The sequence below is a fragment of the Halyomorpha halys genome, unplaced genomic scaffold, assembly GCF_000696795.3.
Source record: "Halyomorpha halys isolate HHAL.00 unplaced genomic scaffold, Hhal_1.1 Scaffold472.1, whole genome shotgun sequence".
Taxonomy (NCBI): Eukaryota; Metazoa; Arthropoda; class Insecta; order Hemiptera; family Pentatomidae; genus Halyomorpha; species Halyomorpha halys.
This window is the reverse complement of record NW_027111148.1, coordinates 833190-846260: the sequence shown is the minus strand read 5'-3', so window position 1 is coordinate 846260 and position 13071 is coordinate 833190. Positions and strand designations below refer to the sequence as shown.

Below are 13071 nucleotides of genomic sequence, written 5' to 3'. Positions count from 1 at the left end.
TTAAGAAGCTATATCTCGAGAACTATTGAACGTAAATATATCTATTAGGGCTTACATTTTAGCAAATTTACTCTATTTTAAATGATGCTCTCTTAGATTTTCAATTGTTGTTGGTAGTTGTAAAGATATAGAGCTCCGAATAAAAAAAATATTATTTTTAACGTTTTGAAACAGCCTCCATTTTTTATTCCCCCTACCAAGACTCATCAATTATCAATTGATCAATCAATGACTAGTATTATACATAGTTTTCAATTAAGTAATAAAATTTGGGGTGAAATAACTGCCTTTACTCTCCTTTTGGGCTCTTGTACTAATTGTAACTTTAAGTAAACCGATCCTGAAAAATATCGAATTCGAGTTTTCGACTGAAATATTTGTTTTGAAGTCCCCTAAGTAAAAAAATTGTGTCTTTTTGTAAACTACCTAACCCAAAAACGAAAATGTTTACGAAACTGAAATTACGTATGTAGGGTGGGTATATACCTGGGCAGCACTTTATTGATAAAATCGACCTACTAGAAGTATCACTTTATAGAATAGATTTTTTTCTAAAACGGCTCTCATAATTTTGATTAAACTCAGTGAATCAATGAGCAATTGATGGTGGTCTTCATTCCTAGACTAATAATTTTAATAATTTAAATTACGAATTTTCAAAAAATATTCTAAAGTAGCTTTAAGTTTAGTAATTTAAAAAAAAAATAAAATTAACTGTTGTTATGTTAGCAATAATACATAACGTATAAATACAAAACAATAAAGAATTGTACGAATAGAATTTTAATTAGATAAATCCGATTCGAACGGGAAATGCCGAGACCGCACGAACATTCCCGAACGTATAACTGCTTAGTTATGTTTTGTTTAGTTGTTGTTCTTGGCAGGAATAAAATTTATATTTATTATCCCTCCCTCGAGAAACCCCAAAATATGAATTTTAATAGCAACAGAAAAATAAAAAGTTTTTATTTATAATTTTTTTATCCTGTATCTTTGGATTTTTTATTGTGGATATCACAAACATAGTTATAACTTCAACAGGAGCTCACTGAACTACACAAAACTTGGCGTTAGTAAGTGAAAGTTGTGCGATGCGCGCATCGCACCAAATTGTATTTACGGATTCGTGTCTGAACCTTTTAGCATACTCTCATGCATTTGGAATTTTCTTGTCTTCTTTCCCGCAGCTAAATTTATATATTTTGTAAACTGAATCTATCATTGAAATTTTAAAAAAATATATATATTTTCTTAAATATTATAAAAATGAAACATATTAATATTTTATTTTAATTACTTACTTTTAAATAGAAGTTCCTGTTCAATTAATTATATTTTTTGGAAGCTTTAGCTGTATTAATTACTGAGTATTTGTTCAAAAAAGACATTTCATATTGTATTTTTTTCTTTATTAAATAAAATTAATTAAAGCGCTTCTGTAACGCAGTTACGAATTTGTGTTAACACTACAGCAACTATTTAAAATTTACACATTCTATAATTAATTAAAGCCTAATCATTATTTCTTAATGACGAATAGATTTTTAAATTATTAATTGAAATAAATGTATTTGTTGCTTGGTAAATTTTTTTCGTATCGTAAAAACAAAATGTTATGTCTGTAATTTAATATTCCATTCTGTTGTTATAGCTTTTATTATTTTTTTTTTGATAATTGAGCAAAAAGATTAAAATTAATTAAACCAACTTATTTATTTAGTTAATTAAAAGAACAATAGTCAAATGTCTGTTGGTCAAATATTAAATGTATCGTTTTTTTATTTTTTAGGGTTTCTTAAGATTTGTCCAAACTCTTAACATACCATATGCTAGTGAAGTTAATATTTTTATTTTGTTATTATTTTCTTGGTTAAAGTTAAAGATTTTGAAATAGGGGAAAATACAATTAGCAAAGGTGTCGTCTGAGTATTGCAAGTATGTTTTGACTAAACCATGGATTAATTGTTTTTTCACTTGTTAACAGTTTTCAAACAATAATATGATTACAAAATTATAAAATAAGGAATTCACTCAATTTTTCATTATTTCCAAGGTGCCTTACTTAATTATGTACGGTTAATTTGTTGTCATTTAGATTGTTATAATATAAGGCTCTACTTTTTTTCTGTTAGTTAGTATTTATATATGAATATATGTAAATAAGTATAAACATAAATATTTGTCATAAATGACTTACCTGCAAGTCTGCAGTAGTGTTGCATTTTATAGAGAGAGATTTTGATACCCAATTACTTCAATGGTACTGCCTTATTGTTTATCATTATTTATTTTCATCCTGGCAACTTGGTTGAATATTGCATTTTTGCCATTTAAGAACAACTATACAAGTTGGACCTGTTGTAAGTAGACTTCCAAGCTCATTTGTGGACTAGTTAAAAGCATTTTGAAACACTTATGTGAAACTATTTTATTGATAGTTTATTAATCCAACTATAGATTATCTATTCTAATAATAGAGTAATATTAGCAGTAATCTAATGATATCTATTTGTATATTTATATTAGTTTTCCATTTATAGGTCAATTACAATTTTTCTAAGAACTTCAGATAAAATTGAGGTCGTTTGAAGCAGATTATCCTGATTTATTGATGCCTTTCTAACGGTATTTTTGACACATTCATATCATATTTATATTTGGTAATGGTTCGAATAAAATGGAACGTTTTTTCAGATCTCTAATCTGGGTTTCTGTTGAAAAAGTCTGAGTTTTTGGACTCAGGCAGTATATTTACGATTAGATTTGTCTCAGTACTGTTTACTTTTTGATATATATCGTCTTATAAATATTTATTTATTCGGTTTCGAAAACAGTCTGTTTTCCATCATTGAAAACTTAAATGCTCTTGGGTTTGAGGCGAACATGCAAATTTGTTCGTTATCAGCGGTTGAATGTTTGCGTAAGACTTGGTATAAATATCAACCAGAGGTTCATCAGCCTTGAAGCCTTGAAACTGTTTAAACATTTTTTTCCCCTCAAACAATCAAATATTTAAACTTTGACTTTTGTAAAGTTGTTAATCTTGTTAATGTAATTACATATTTTTTTTACCCAGCACATTTAGGCATCTTCAGTGACCCTCTTCGAATCAAATGAGCTGGAATTCGGTATATATGTCGTTGTTTTGGTAAATTAAATTATACAAAAAAAAAATGGGAATGTATTAAAATCAGTTAAAATTTCGATCTATTCCAATATTTTTATGCGGTTGATGTCTTGCTCACCTCTACAGACCATTGAAATTTACTTAGAATATTCGTATAAAACTTGTACTAGAAAAGCGACTTTTGGTTTACCGACTTTTACCACCCACCCCCACCATTTCTTTTTGTTGAGCAATCCCTCCAGATTGAGTTTGAGGGCTGAAAATTATGTGAATTTAGGTGATGTAAGAAAAGTACTCTTTGGGAATTACAACTTTTTTTCTTTCTCCATTTTATTCTCGGTGTTTAAGTTAAGGAATAAATAAAAACAATTTTTATCTTTTTTCCAAAGTAGTCCAGTTAAAATAACTTAAAATTCATCTTTTTTTTTAATAATCATTTATTATCTGGGCAATAGGAATAAAAATACCTAAAATTAATCATATTTTAGCAGATAATATGATAGCTCATTACAAATTAATATATTTGGAAACAGATATTTCATGGAAAATATTAAATGTTAAGAGTATTATTTGGGTTCAAATTTTAGCAAATTAACTCTGCTTTGAAAAAAAAATTACAATACCTTGATAGTTTTCAGCATTTTGAGTATCAAAAATAAATGAAAAATTAGTTTGTTCAATATATTCAATCTTGTCACTTCTTTAAGACTGTTTTTATTGTTTAAAGAAAATAGATTGAATCCATTTAATTCTCTAACACTCTTTATTAATATTTTAAATGTTCAAAATATTTTCAAATATGTTCAAAAATATTTTCAATGTTTATTCAAATCTTGTCAAAGGCCTTTTCACTATAATAAAATTTATGCTGTCTAATAAACAGCCTAAAAAGTTTAGGAAAATTTTTTAAAAAAAGTTACTAAAAAGTTGGAATTTGATTTAGTTTATAGCTTATAAAAGTTTGAAACTTTTTTTCCCTTATGATGACTTTTCGGATTTATACTATTATGATTCTCACCAGACACTAACGAGCTACATCTTTCTTGATTCTCATGCCTAAATTAAAAAAATAATAATAATAAAATAAATAGATAAGAATAATGCTTCTTAATGAAAGAGGAATGTAAAATTAATAACAAAAAATAATGATATTGGTACACTTAAAAAAAACAACCAATAGTCTTCTAATAGTAAAAAGAAACAAGTTAATTTGAAAAAGGGAAGAAAGAAGAAAAGAGAGAAAAAAAATAAATAAAAAAAATAATAATGAATAAATAAAACGAATAATAATAATAAGTAAATAGATGCTGTGGCAATGAATTAATTTTATATTTATCAAAAATTTATAAAAGAATGCCCTACAGCAGTCTGGGCTTCTGTCTTCGGGTTGAGGTTGGGTAGGTATGTAGAACATAAAGTTATAAAACAATGGTATGTAACGCTTCTCCTTATTAATCTTAACTTGTACTCTGTGCATTTTTGTGTTTGATAATTAGTTAAGGAAATTCTTTTTTTTCTAAAAACTATTTCACCGTAGCATATAACTATACTAACCATAAAGTCTGGAAACGTGGCCTCAATACAGTTTTATTACTATTGACTAATTCCTCATGGAAAAAAAAAATTGTTTATGTATCACATGCATACTCAAACACACTTGGGTTGATTGCTTGTACTCGTTAACTCTTTATTTTGATAGAAGGAAAGGAAACTATGCAGTTTTATAATTAAGTCACTTTATTAATTTTAATAAAATAATTGTTATATATTTATATACAACATTTTCGATACATTCATAGGTAAAAAAAAATGAATATATTTAGATCTTGTTTGTAAAATAATATAGTTTCTGTAACTCTTCAGTATAGGCTTCATTCTGAAAAAGAAATAAAAATTTAATTAACTCAAAAGAATTCATTATTCAAATCTTATCTAAGGCCTTTTCACTAAAATAAAATTTATGCTGTCAAAGAAACAGTTTAGGAATATTTAACCTTAGGAAAGGAAGTTTAGGATAAATTTAACTAAAAAAAAAGTTGTGATTTGATTTAGTATCTTATAGAAGTTCGAAACTTTTTTTTCCATATGATGACTTTTTGGATTTACACTATTATGATTCTCACCAGACACTAACGAGCTACATCTTTCTTGATTCTCATGCCTATTTTTATCTGTCAATAATTTATTGTATAAATTAATTTCAAATAGTGTTCACTATTTTCTAGGGGCTCTATATTCTTCTATATAACAACTTCTTGGAAAAAAATAAGCAGCCTTCGAATCCCAATTATCCTTTAGTTTGATCAATTAGTTGTAGTTCGGACCCATTTTTTTTTTTAGTATAATTGTTGACAAATTTTTGATGATCTTGTGTTTGGTAATATGGTTATCTTCACTTTCCATACTTATAGTACTCAAATCATATTTGAAGGAAGTGCAGCGGTCAAGAAGAAAAAATAGTAGTAATTAGTTTTCTAATAATTAGTTATTGGCGACGTTTCGAACCCTCAATATAGGTATTCATTGGGGCTAAAATAAAAAGAAGGTAAAGTCATTGTAAGAGTAAAAGGATGATATTAAATAAAAAAGATGTAATGGGGATGATATACTAACTAAACTATTAAAATAACAAGGAGAGTAAAGATAAAGATTAGCAATGCTGTATCCTGTCTTTAATAGAAAATCTGAGCTAAAACCTGACACAACTGCTTTTATTTCTAAGGCAATACATAGGCCGTTACTGACGTGTTATTGTTAAATTCGAGGAGTAATGAAATATTTTTATAAGGAGCGAAATAGTTTTATAAGAAAAGAAAATTGCAAGCATCCGAAACAAGATTCCGAGAATCGCAGTGGATTCTCCCTGGTTTGTACGAAACAGCCAATTGCATCGTGAACTGCAAGTGGAATCGATAGAGGATTACATCAAAAAACGATTTACGAAATTCCACTCCAATTTACCGACAGTTAGGTGAGCAGTAGCATACAACTAAAGCAATTCAACCACATCAAGAAGACTTAAGGCCAGTCTGATCCAAGACATCCTGTCATAAACTTTTTATTAATTTATTTGTGTTATTATCATTATTTTGCTGTAATTTTTCTTTTCTTCTTCCTTAATTATTTTTTAAGCGCAAGCCAATTTTTTTTTACTTATTTTATAAATATTTTTGTTTTTTTTTTATTTGATCTCTACTATTTTTAATTATATAGGTCATGGTTATTGGCTTGTGAATAGTTAGGGGTTCCTCTTGCACGAGACCAAACCCCTCCCCCCCACTACCTAATGAAACATAACTTACAAACTGTTACGACCATTTAACACATCCACCAGAGTGTTATTTATTTATAATTTATTCAGGTAATAAAGACTTATAAAAAAAAGAGAATAAAGATAAATTATTAATGAACATAATAAAGAGTGCTGAAGTGATACAACATAATCTATATTATTATTATCTATTAATTAAGCTAGTGGACTGTGTGTCCGTAAATAATGAATAGTTGAAACTATTGTTTTTGTTGACCGCAGTTCGGACCATCTCCTAATTCGACCGTTTGTGAATTTATATTTATATTTATTTGTGAAATCATCTATATATATGTCTATATAATATTCAAATAATAGTGTTCACTGTTTCCTAAGGGCTCTATATTCTTCTATATAACCACTTCCTCGATAAATTTAATAACCTTAAAACTGCAATTATCCTTTATATATTTATTGTTTAACGTTTTAAAACATCATTTAAGAGTGTTTAATTTTCTCATAAATTATTATATAGAAGTTAATTTCATTTCATTAATAAAAAAATATACATATTTCGAGATTTGCTGTTGTTAGAATGGTAATTGGTAAAAACAACTTTAATCACTCATTTAGAATTGATTACTATCACTCATTATCGACAGTGTATATTATTACCGTCTTCATCTGCTGACTGGACACTGGATACTTCCTCTGAGCTAGTAGCCTTGCACTCGGCATTCCAATCAACCGGGATGACATTAGACAGCAGAGACTCGAATCGGTCTAGAGGGCACAGCGGATCGCAGCCCGATATAGTGAGTAGTTCTGGTTGCTCATTGAGAGGCTTGTAGTACACCTGCAAGAATTGACTCACATGTTAGGACATGATCGATGAGATCTGCACTGAACACTGAAACCAACTAAATATTACCGAAACAAAATGATCATTATCTTGATTCTTCCTCAACTCTACCATGATCGTCGCTGCGAAGAGTGGTACATGGGGCTTGAACACCCTCATCGTGTCCAGTAGAGCCGCTACCGTCGTGTCGTGCCCTGAGTACACCCACAGATTCCTGTTTGGTTTGAGAGTTCCATCTCTCTTCTGTTTCATATGAGTGATTATGTCCTTCAGAAGTGGTCCTGGAATGTAAAGGTTCAATATGAATCTGAGATATTTCATCATATTTATGAGTTGCTAGGGTTTAATATTGCTTACCTCCCCTCAGCCTTCTCATTGTGTCTGTCATGGTGCGCATTTGGAAACTAAACGAGGTTACACGATACAGCGTGTCAGGGAACACATCTTTGGCCCAATCGGGAATCGTGTAGTTGCGTAGTGTCTGATGAAAAAATAAACCGGAGAAAGAAAATATTAATTCCTTATATTTCTATAGTTGAGATTGACGAATTATTCTTAAGTCTTATGCACTCATTTTTTATAGAAAAAAAAATCTCTATTCTGTTCCTTATATCCATGACATCATAACGGCTAAAGCACTCAAGATTGTGTTATATTTTTTTTTTCATTATCATTTCAAGTTTTCAATCTTACTATATTGATTGTTTAATTAACTGTGTTTAGATATTGACTCACGAACCATTATTATTTTATTTAATTAAGTATGGATTGGATGGGCAATGTATTAGAGCTGTTGTTACCTCGTTTTTTATTGTTACTGTATTTTACTTAGGTGAGGTCCAAGGGAAATCAACAAACACACTTTAAACAAAAACACCTATTTATTGCAAATACAAGAAAATAAAATCATGGTAAAAATAAACATGCTTCATGCATAAGCAAAGTAACCTAACCTAAGAAACAAATATGCACAAATATATTAATAACTACCATAGGGCGTGCACGATTAATCAAGGAAAAAATTATGTACTATTTACAAAAATCAAATGAAACACTACCTTCACTGTCCATGCTTTACTAGTAATGTTTTTAATAAACCTGGCCAGGAATAAATTACTTTGTTTGCATGCTTTTCCCACTAAGCGGCTAGTCTACTTCATGCAGCTTCCCACGTCGGTTTCTCATTGATGTTGGTGCTGTATAATATGATTATACCTTTTTGTAAAGACTGGTACACTGAGGTAACCTAATCATTCGCACGTGGTACTCATACTGCTATTTTACAGGGACAACCTCAACGCTACCTGTCGAAAGGTTATCGTTGCAACAGCTAGGTTTGAGACACCTGTTATTATCTAAGATCGGTAGGCGCCCCCCGCAACAGAGCCATTATTTTGATTTGACCATGATTTGTAAGAAGAATTTATCATTAATTATAATAATATATGTATCACGAACAAATTTATGGTAGTTGTTTATATATTTAGTGGGATTTATTTTTAATTAGTAAATATTAATCAAAATGATCAAGGGTCATATAACAGGTCATAATAATTGTTTCTAATATATTATAAATATAATTAGTTATTATAAAAATAAAATAAGATGTTTTTTCATCCATATTTTGAGTAAAATTTATTATTTTTTTTTTTTATTGAACTAAGTTGGGAACCAATTTTAAATAACATTCTTTTCTAGCCCTTTTTCACCTGTATTAACTCAAATCAAAATGAGACCTCTATTGTTTGTCAGGGCATTCTATTGGGTTTATCATTTAAATTTTTGTTTCAGAACAAAGGCACGGTTTCTTATTTGTTCAGTTTATTTAGCTACGTATCATGTAAAAATTTTAAAAAACTAAAATAATGATTATAATTAAGTCGTTTCGAAGTTATTTTCATTTTTTTGATTTTTAAAAAGAAATCAAAGGGCGAGAAATTTGGACTAATAATTTTTCGGATTTTTTCGAATATTCGTAATTAAGGGTTTCTCTAGGTGCTGAAAACAAATATCAACTTTTTTTCACTCTTAAAAAATCATTTACCACACTTTCATAGGTCAATCTGTCTCGTTTTTTTAAATATAGTACTAACACTGAAGTGCAGTGAGGATTCTTATTTAAAAACTATTTATCTCACGAAATCTTAATGTTACTGATTATTATTATATTTTTTATGTTACTTAAACCACTGCAAAGTTTGATGTACATTGGCGGAGTAAAGTTGAAGTTATTTATATTTTTTAATAAAAATTTCTATTTCGCTCCTTTATAGCATGTATTGGTCCAATTTATGTTACCAAAACAAAATAATAAAGTATTTCTAAATGTTTAATTTTAACTAAATATAATTATTTATAAGAAACTGTCAATTGTGTTCATCAAATCTATATACATCCTCAAACATAGCGTTGCTGGGTCAGCTAGTATGATATAAATGGGTTTTTTTAAAAATTAATATTTTAAAGTTTTTTTATCTAGCTGTAAAATTTAGAAAAATACTCATAAATGGTTTCGGCTCATATAAAGATTGAAGCAGTTAAAATAATCATTATATTAAATGATTCATAATAAGTTATTATTGGTATAATGATTAAATAATTTAGCTAAGAGAGAGGAAATGATTTAAGAACAGAAGTAAAATGTAATCAGTCGTTTTTTTTTATTGTTTCCTCCTTTTTCATATTTAGATTCCCAATCTTAACTCGTTTCTGACCATCACTGCCTCCTCTTTCGTCAGTGATTTAACACCAGCGTATGTTTATGGAGGTTTCCAAAATTGATTTATTTGTTCCGCCGGTGTTTCAGATTTTGTTTCAAAAGCATTCAACATCGATGTTCAACGCTCAACCTAGTTTCACTATCCGAGACTAAACTAGACGGTCGGTTGCACGTCATGTCCTTGCTTTAACAGCTTGATATTTTTATTCTTTAATCCCTTTGGGTTTTAACGGGCATATTATCAAGATCTAATTTCAAAAGTCTTATTCCCTGTTTTGGTGAATAGCTGAATGTAAAGTTTCGAAATAAATCTGCGATATTTCACCAAATATATGAGTGGCTAGACTTTAATATTGCTTACTTCCCCTCAATCTTCTTATTGCGCCTGTCATGGTGTACATTTGAAAACCAAACATAGCGTGTCAGGAAACACGTCTTTTGCCCAATCGGGAATCGTGTAGTTGTATAGTTATCTGATTGAAAAATAAACCGGAGAATAGTTAAGATTAACAACATATTCTCAAGTCCTATGCACTCATTTCTAATAAAAAGAAAAAAATCTGTGTTCTGTTCCATATATCTGTTTAGGTGAGTAGCTAAGTGACATTAAGAAATTATAATAAAACATTAATTAACCGGCAATTCACTTATTCAGCCTCCACTGGCTCATTACCAGTGCGGTGAGAGAGCTGCGCTGGGATCATGCAAAGCCCTGCTCTACCCCACGAGGGGGCTCAGGGCCCCTTAGGTCGAGATTTTAAATATAATTTATATTAATTTGTTTGATTATGTTCACTTTATTTATGTATTTTTCTTCTTATTTACATTTAGAGATTTTATTTATTTACTTATTTTATTTATTATTTTTTTGTATGAAAGTATACAATTATCATTATTACCCGTTGCCCAAGTTTGTAAGTGCAGATTGTAATATCATGAAGAAATAAAAGTTTGCAAATAAAAAAAAATTATTTACCTCAATCAATAATGTTATAAATTTATTTCCAACTGTCCTCGGGCTGTCAACAGTTTCACCACAATTTTTTGTCAATTCTGTGTACAGCTTCTGGTGTACTTTGTTGTACCTCTTTACGATAGGAGAATGTTTGATGTTGTGCCACTCCTCTTTCAATCTCGGGCACGGATACTGGACTGCAATTAGCTGAAAGAAAAACGTACATTTTGGTCAGTTTAATTCTCGTTAATTCGTATATATCCTCCTATCTTATATTTGAAAAAAATATTCCGACTTTTAATCACCAGACTCATGCCATCGTCGATAACACCGCCTTCAGCGGACCCGGCAGCTTATCTTATAATGCCACACTGGCAATCCAAGATATATATTTCCATGAGTATATACATTTCATTCTCTTTGTATATATTTAATTTGTTGTTTTAATTTTTTCTAGGTCAGAAAAAAGAAAAAAGAAAGACTTTTAATTTACCTTATCCAATTTGCTAGGAATGGTGTGTACAGGAATGGGTTGCCAGTCCAGATCAGTAGAGAACTGGTTTTCGGCCGGAGGGAACATCCCTGCGAGGTTGGACTGAGCACTCATCAAGGTACGATCCCAGTCCGAGCTTTGAACGTAGATCAAGTCTTTTGAGTATTTCCCCCCTGGTATCAGAGAATCGTATCTTTTCCTTAACCATTTTCCTAGTTCGTAATGCTGATATTTGCCTCTCTGGAAAATTATATTGATTTAAATTTATTAATATTTTTAAAGTGTTATAATATATAAATGGTTTTGTCGTAGTCTCACATCTGTCAACATTCCCAATCCCTCGGGCCAGTAGGAGAGGTCTCTGTGTATGTCATTCGGGCATACGCTGTTCGGGTTCCTTTCTCCATGTCTGTAAACCTGTAAAAATAAATTCAGAAATAGATACTGATTTTGAGTCTACAATGATGAAAATTAATTTTCATTTTTCAATGCCTTCAAATATATTCCTATCATGTGCCAAGGTATTATGGCAAAGAACCAAATATATTTAGGTCATATTGCATCTAAATTGTTTACTTGCACCAAGACGGTTCCAACCATTTTGCTGTAACTTGCATGAACATTTCTCTATAAACCCCATTAACATTTCGTTTAGTAAATAAATTTTATAATAAAAAATATATATGCGGATAATTCAAAAATGTATATTTTATGTTATGTATGGTTAATCTAATCATTTAAATTATAATTAAATTCATCAATTATAATAAAAAATATTCTTTTTTCAATCTCAACATTTATTAAAAAGTAATAGGCTATTCTACCTTTGTCAAAATATATTTTAGTCTATCTACCTATTTTTATCCATTATTTTACTTATTCTAATATTACAACGTTGTCAACCAGTTTATCATTTTAATATAGTAGAAAGTAATAGTAAAATGTTGTTATGGAAAGTAGAAATTGAATAATATTAGAATAAATAATATAGTGGATAAAATAGGTTGATAGACTAAAATATATTTTTACAAAAACAGAATAGCCTGAAACTTTTTAATGACATTATAGCTGTGATATTATATTATATTATTCTTGAGAAAGACCGGATGGCCGAAACTTAGGTTGGGATTAATAAGAAAATAAACATGTTGAGGCCAAATAGTTGTTTATTTTTATTATTATTGATAAACAAACTTGTCTCAAACAATAATTTAAATTATTTGTAAATTAAATTCGTCTTCAAACCGAAAATTAACTGAAGCCAACCAGCATTAACAGACATAAGGCCCATTTATAGCCGTAATTTTGTTAGCATTGTTAAAGTATTTTGTGCATGTTCCCATGGAACTGTTCTAGGATTAATTTAAATAATAAATCATTGTGTAAGAATTTGAAAACACTGCTTCAACTCTGTTTTAACCAAAACATTGTATATTGCTTGAGTAACATGGTTTATGTACAATTTTCATTATCCTTAAGTCTTGTTTAAAATTCTTTTAAATTAAAATTAGGAATTTTATTAAAACAGGCTTTTAGAACATCATTAAACCTAATAAAATCTGAAAATTATAATTTTCCTATGATTTGAGTCGATTTTAAAAATCTATTTTTATTTGGTTGATATAGTGTTTTTTAAAAGTATATTTTATGCTCCTCTAGCCC

At 29.2% G+C, this 13071-nt stretch overlaps 2 protein-coding genes across 4 annotated transcripts in view; one reads left to right on the top strand and one right to left on the bottom strand.

Moving 5' to 3' along the window:
• Positions 1-13071, top strand: part of LOC106683187 (plasma membrane ascorbate-dependent reductase CYBRD1) — a 178258-nt gene that overhangs the window by 31993 nt on the left and 133194 nt on the right. The window lies entirely within an intron of this gene.
• LOC106683178 (uncharacterized) overlaps positions 4850-13071 on the bottom strand; it is a 27104-nt gene continuing 18882 nt past the window's right edge. Inside the window, exons 10-16 of the mRNA XM_067049214.1 lie at positions 11728-11826; positions 11410-11649; positions 10938-11123; positions 7600-7723; positions 7312-7523; positions 7056-7236; positions 4850-5006 (exon numbers count right to left, since the gene is read on the bottom strand). Coding sequence (XP_066905315.1) covers positions 5002-5006; positions 7056-7236; positions 7312-7523; positions 7600-7723; positions 10938-11123; positions 11410-11649; positions 11728-11826 — 1047 coding nt within the window. The 3' untranslated portion in view covers positions 4850-5001. The remainder of the gene's footprint in view (positions 5007-7055; positions 7237-7311; positions 7524-7599; positions 7724-10937; positions 11124-11409; positions 11650-11727; positions 11827-13071) is intronic.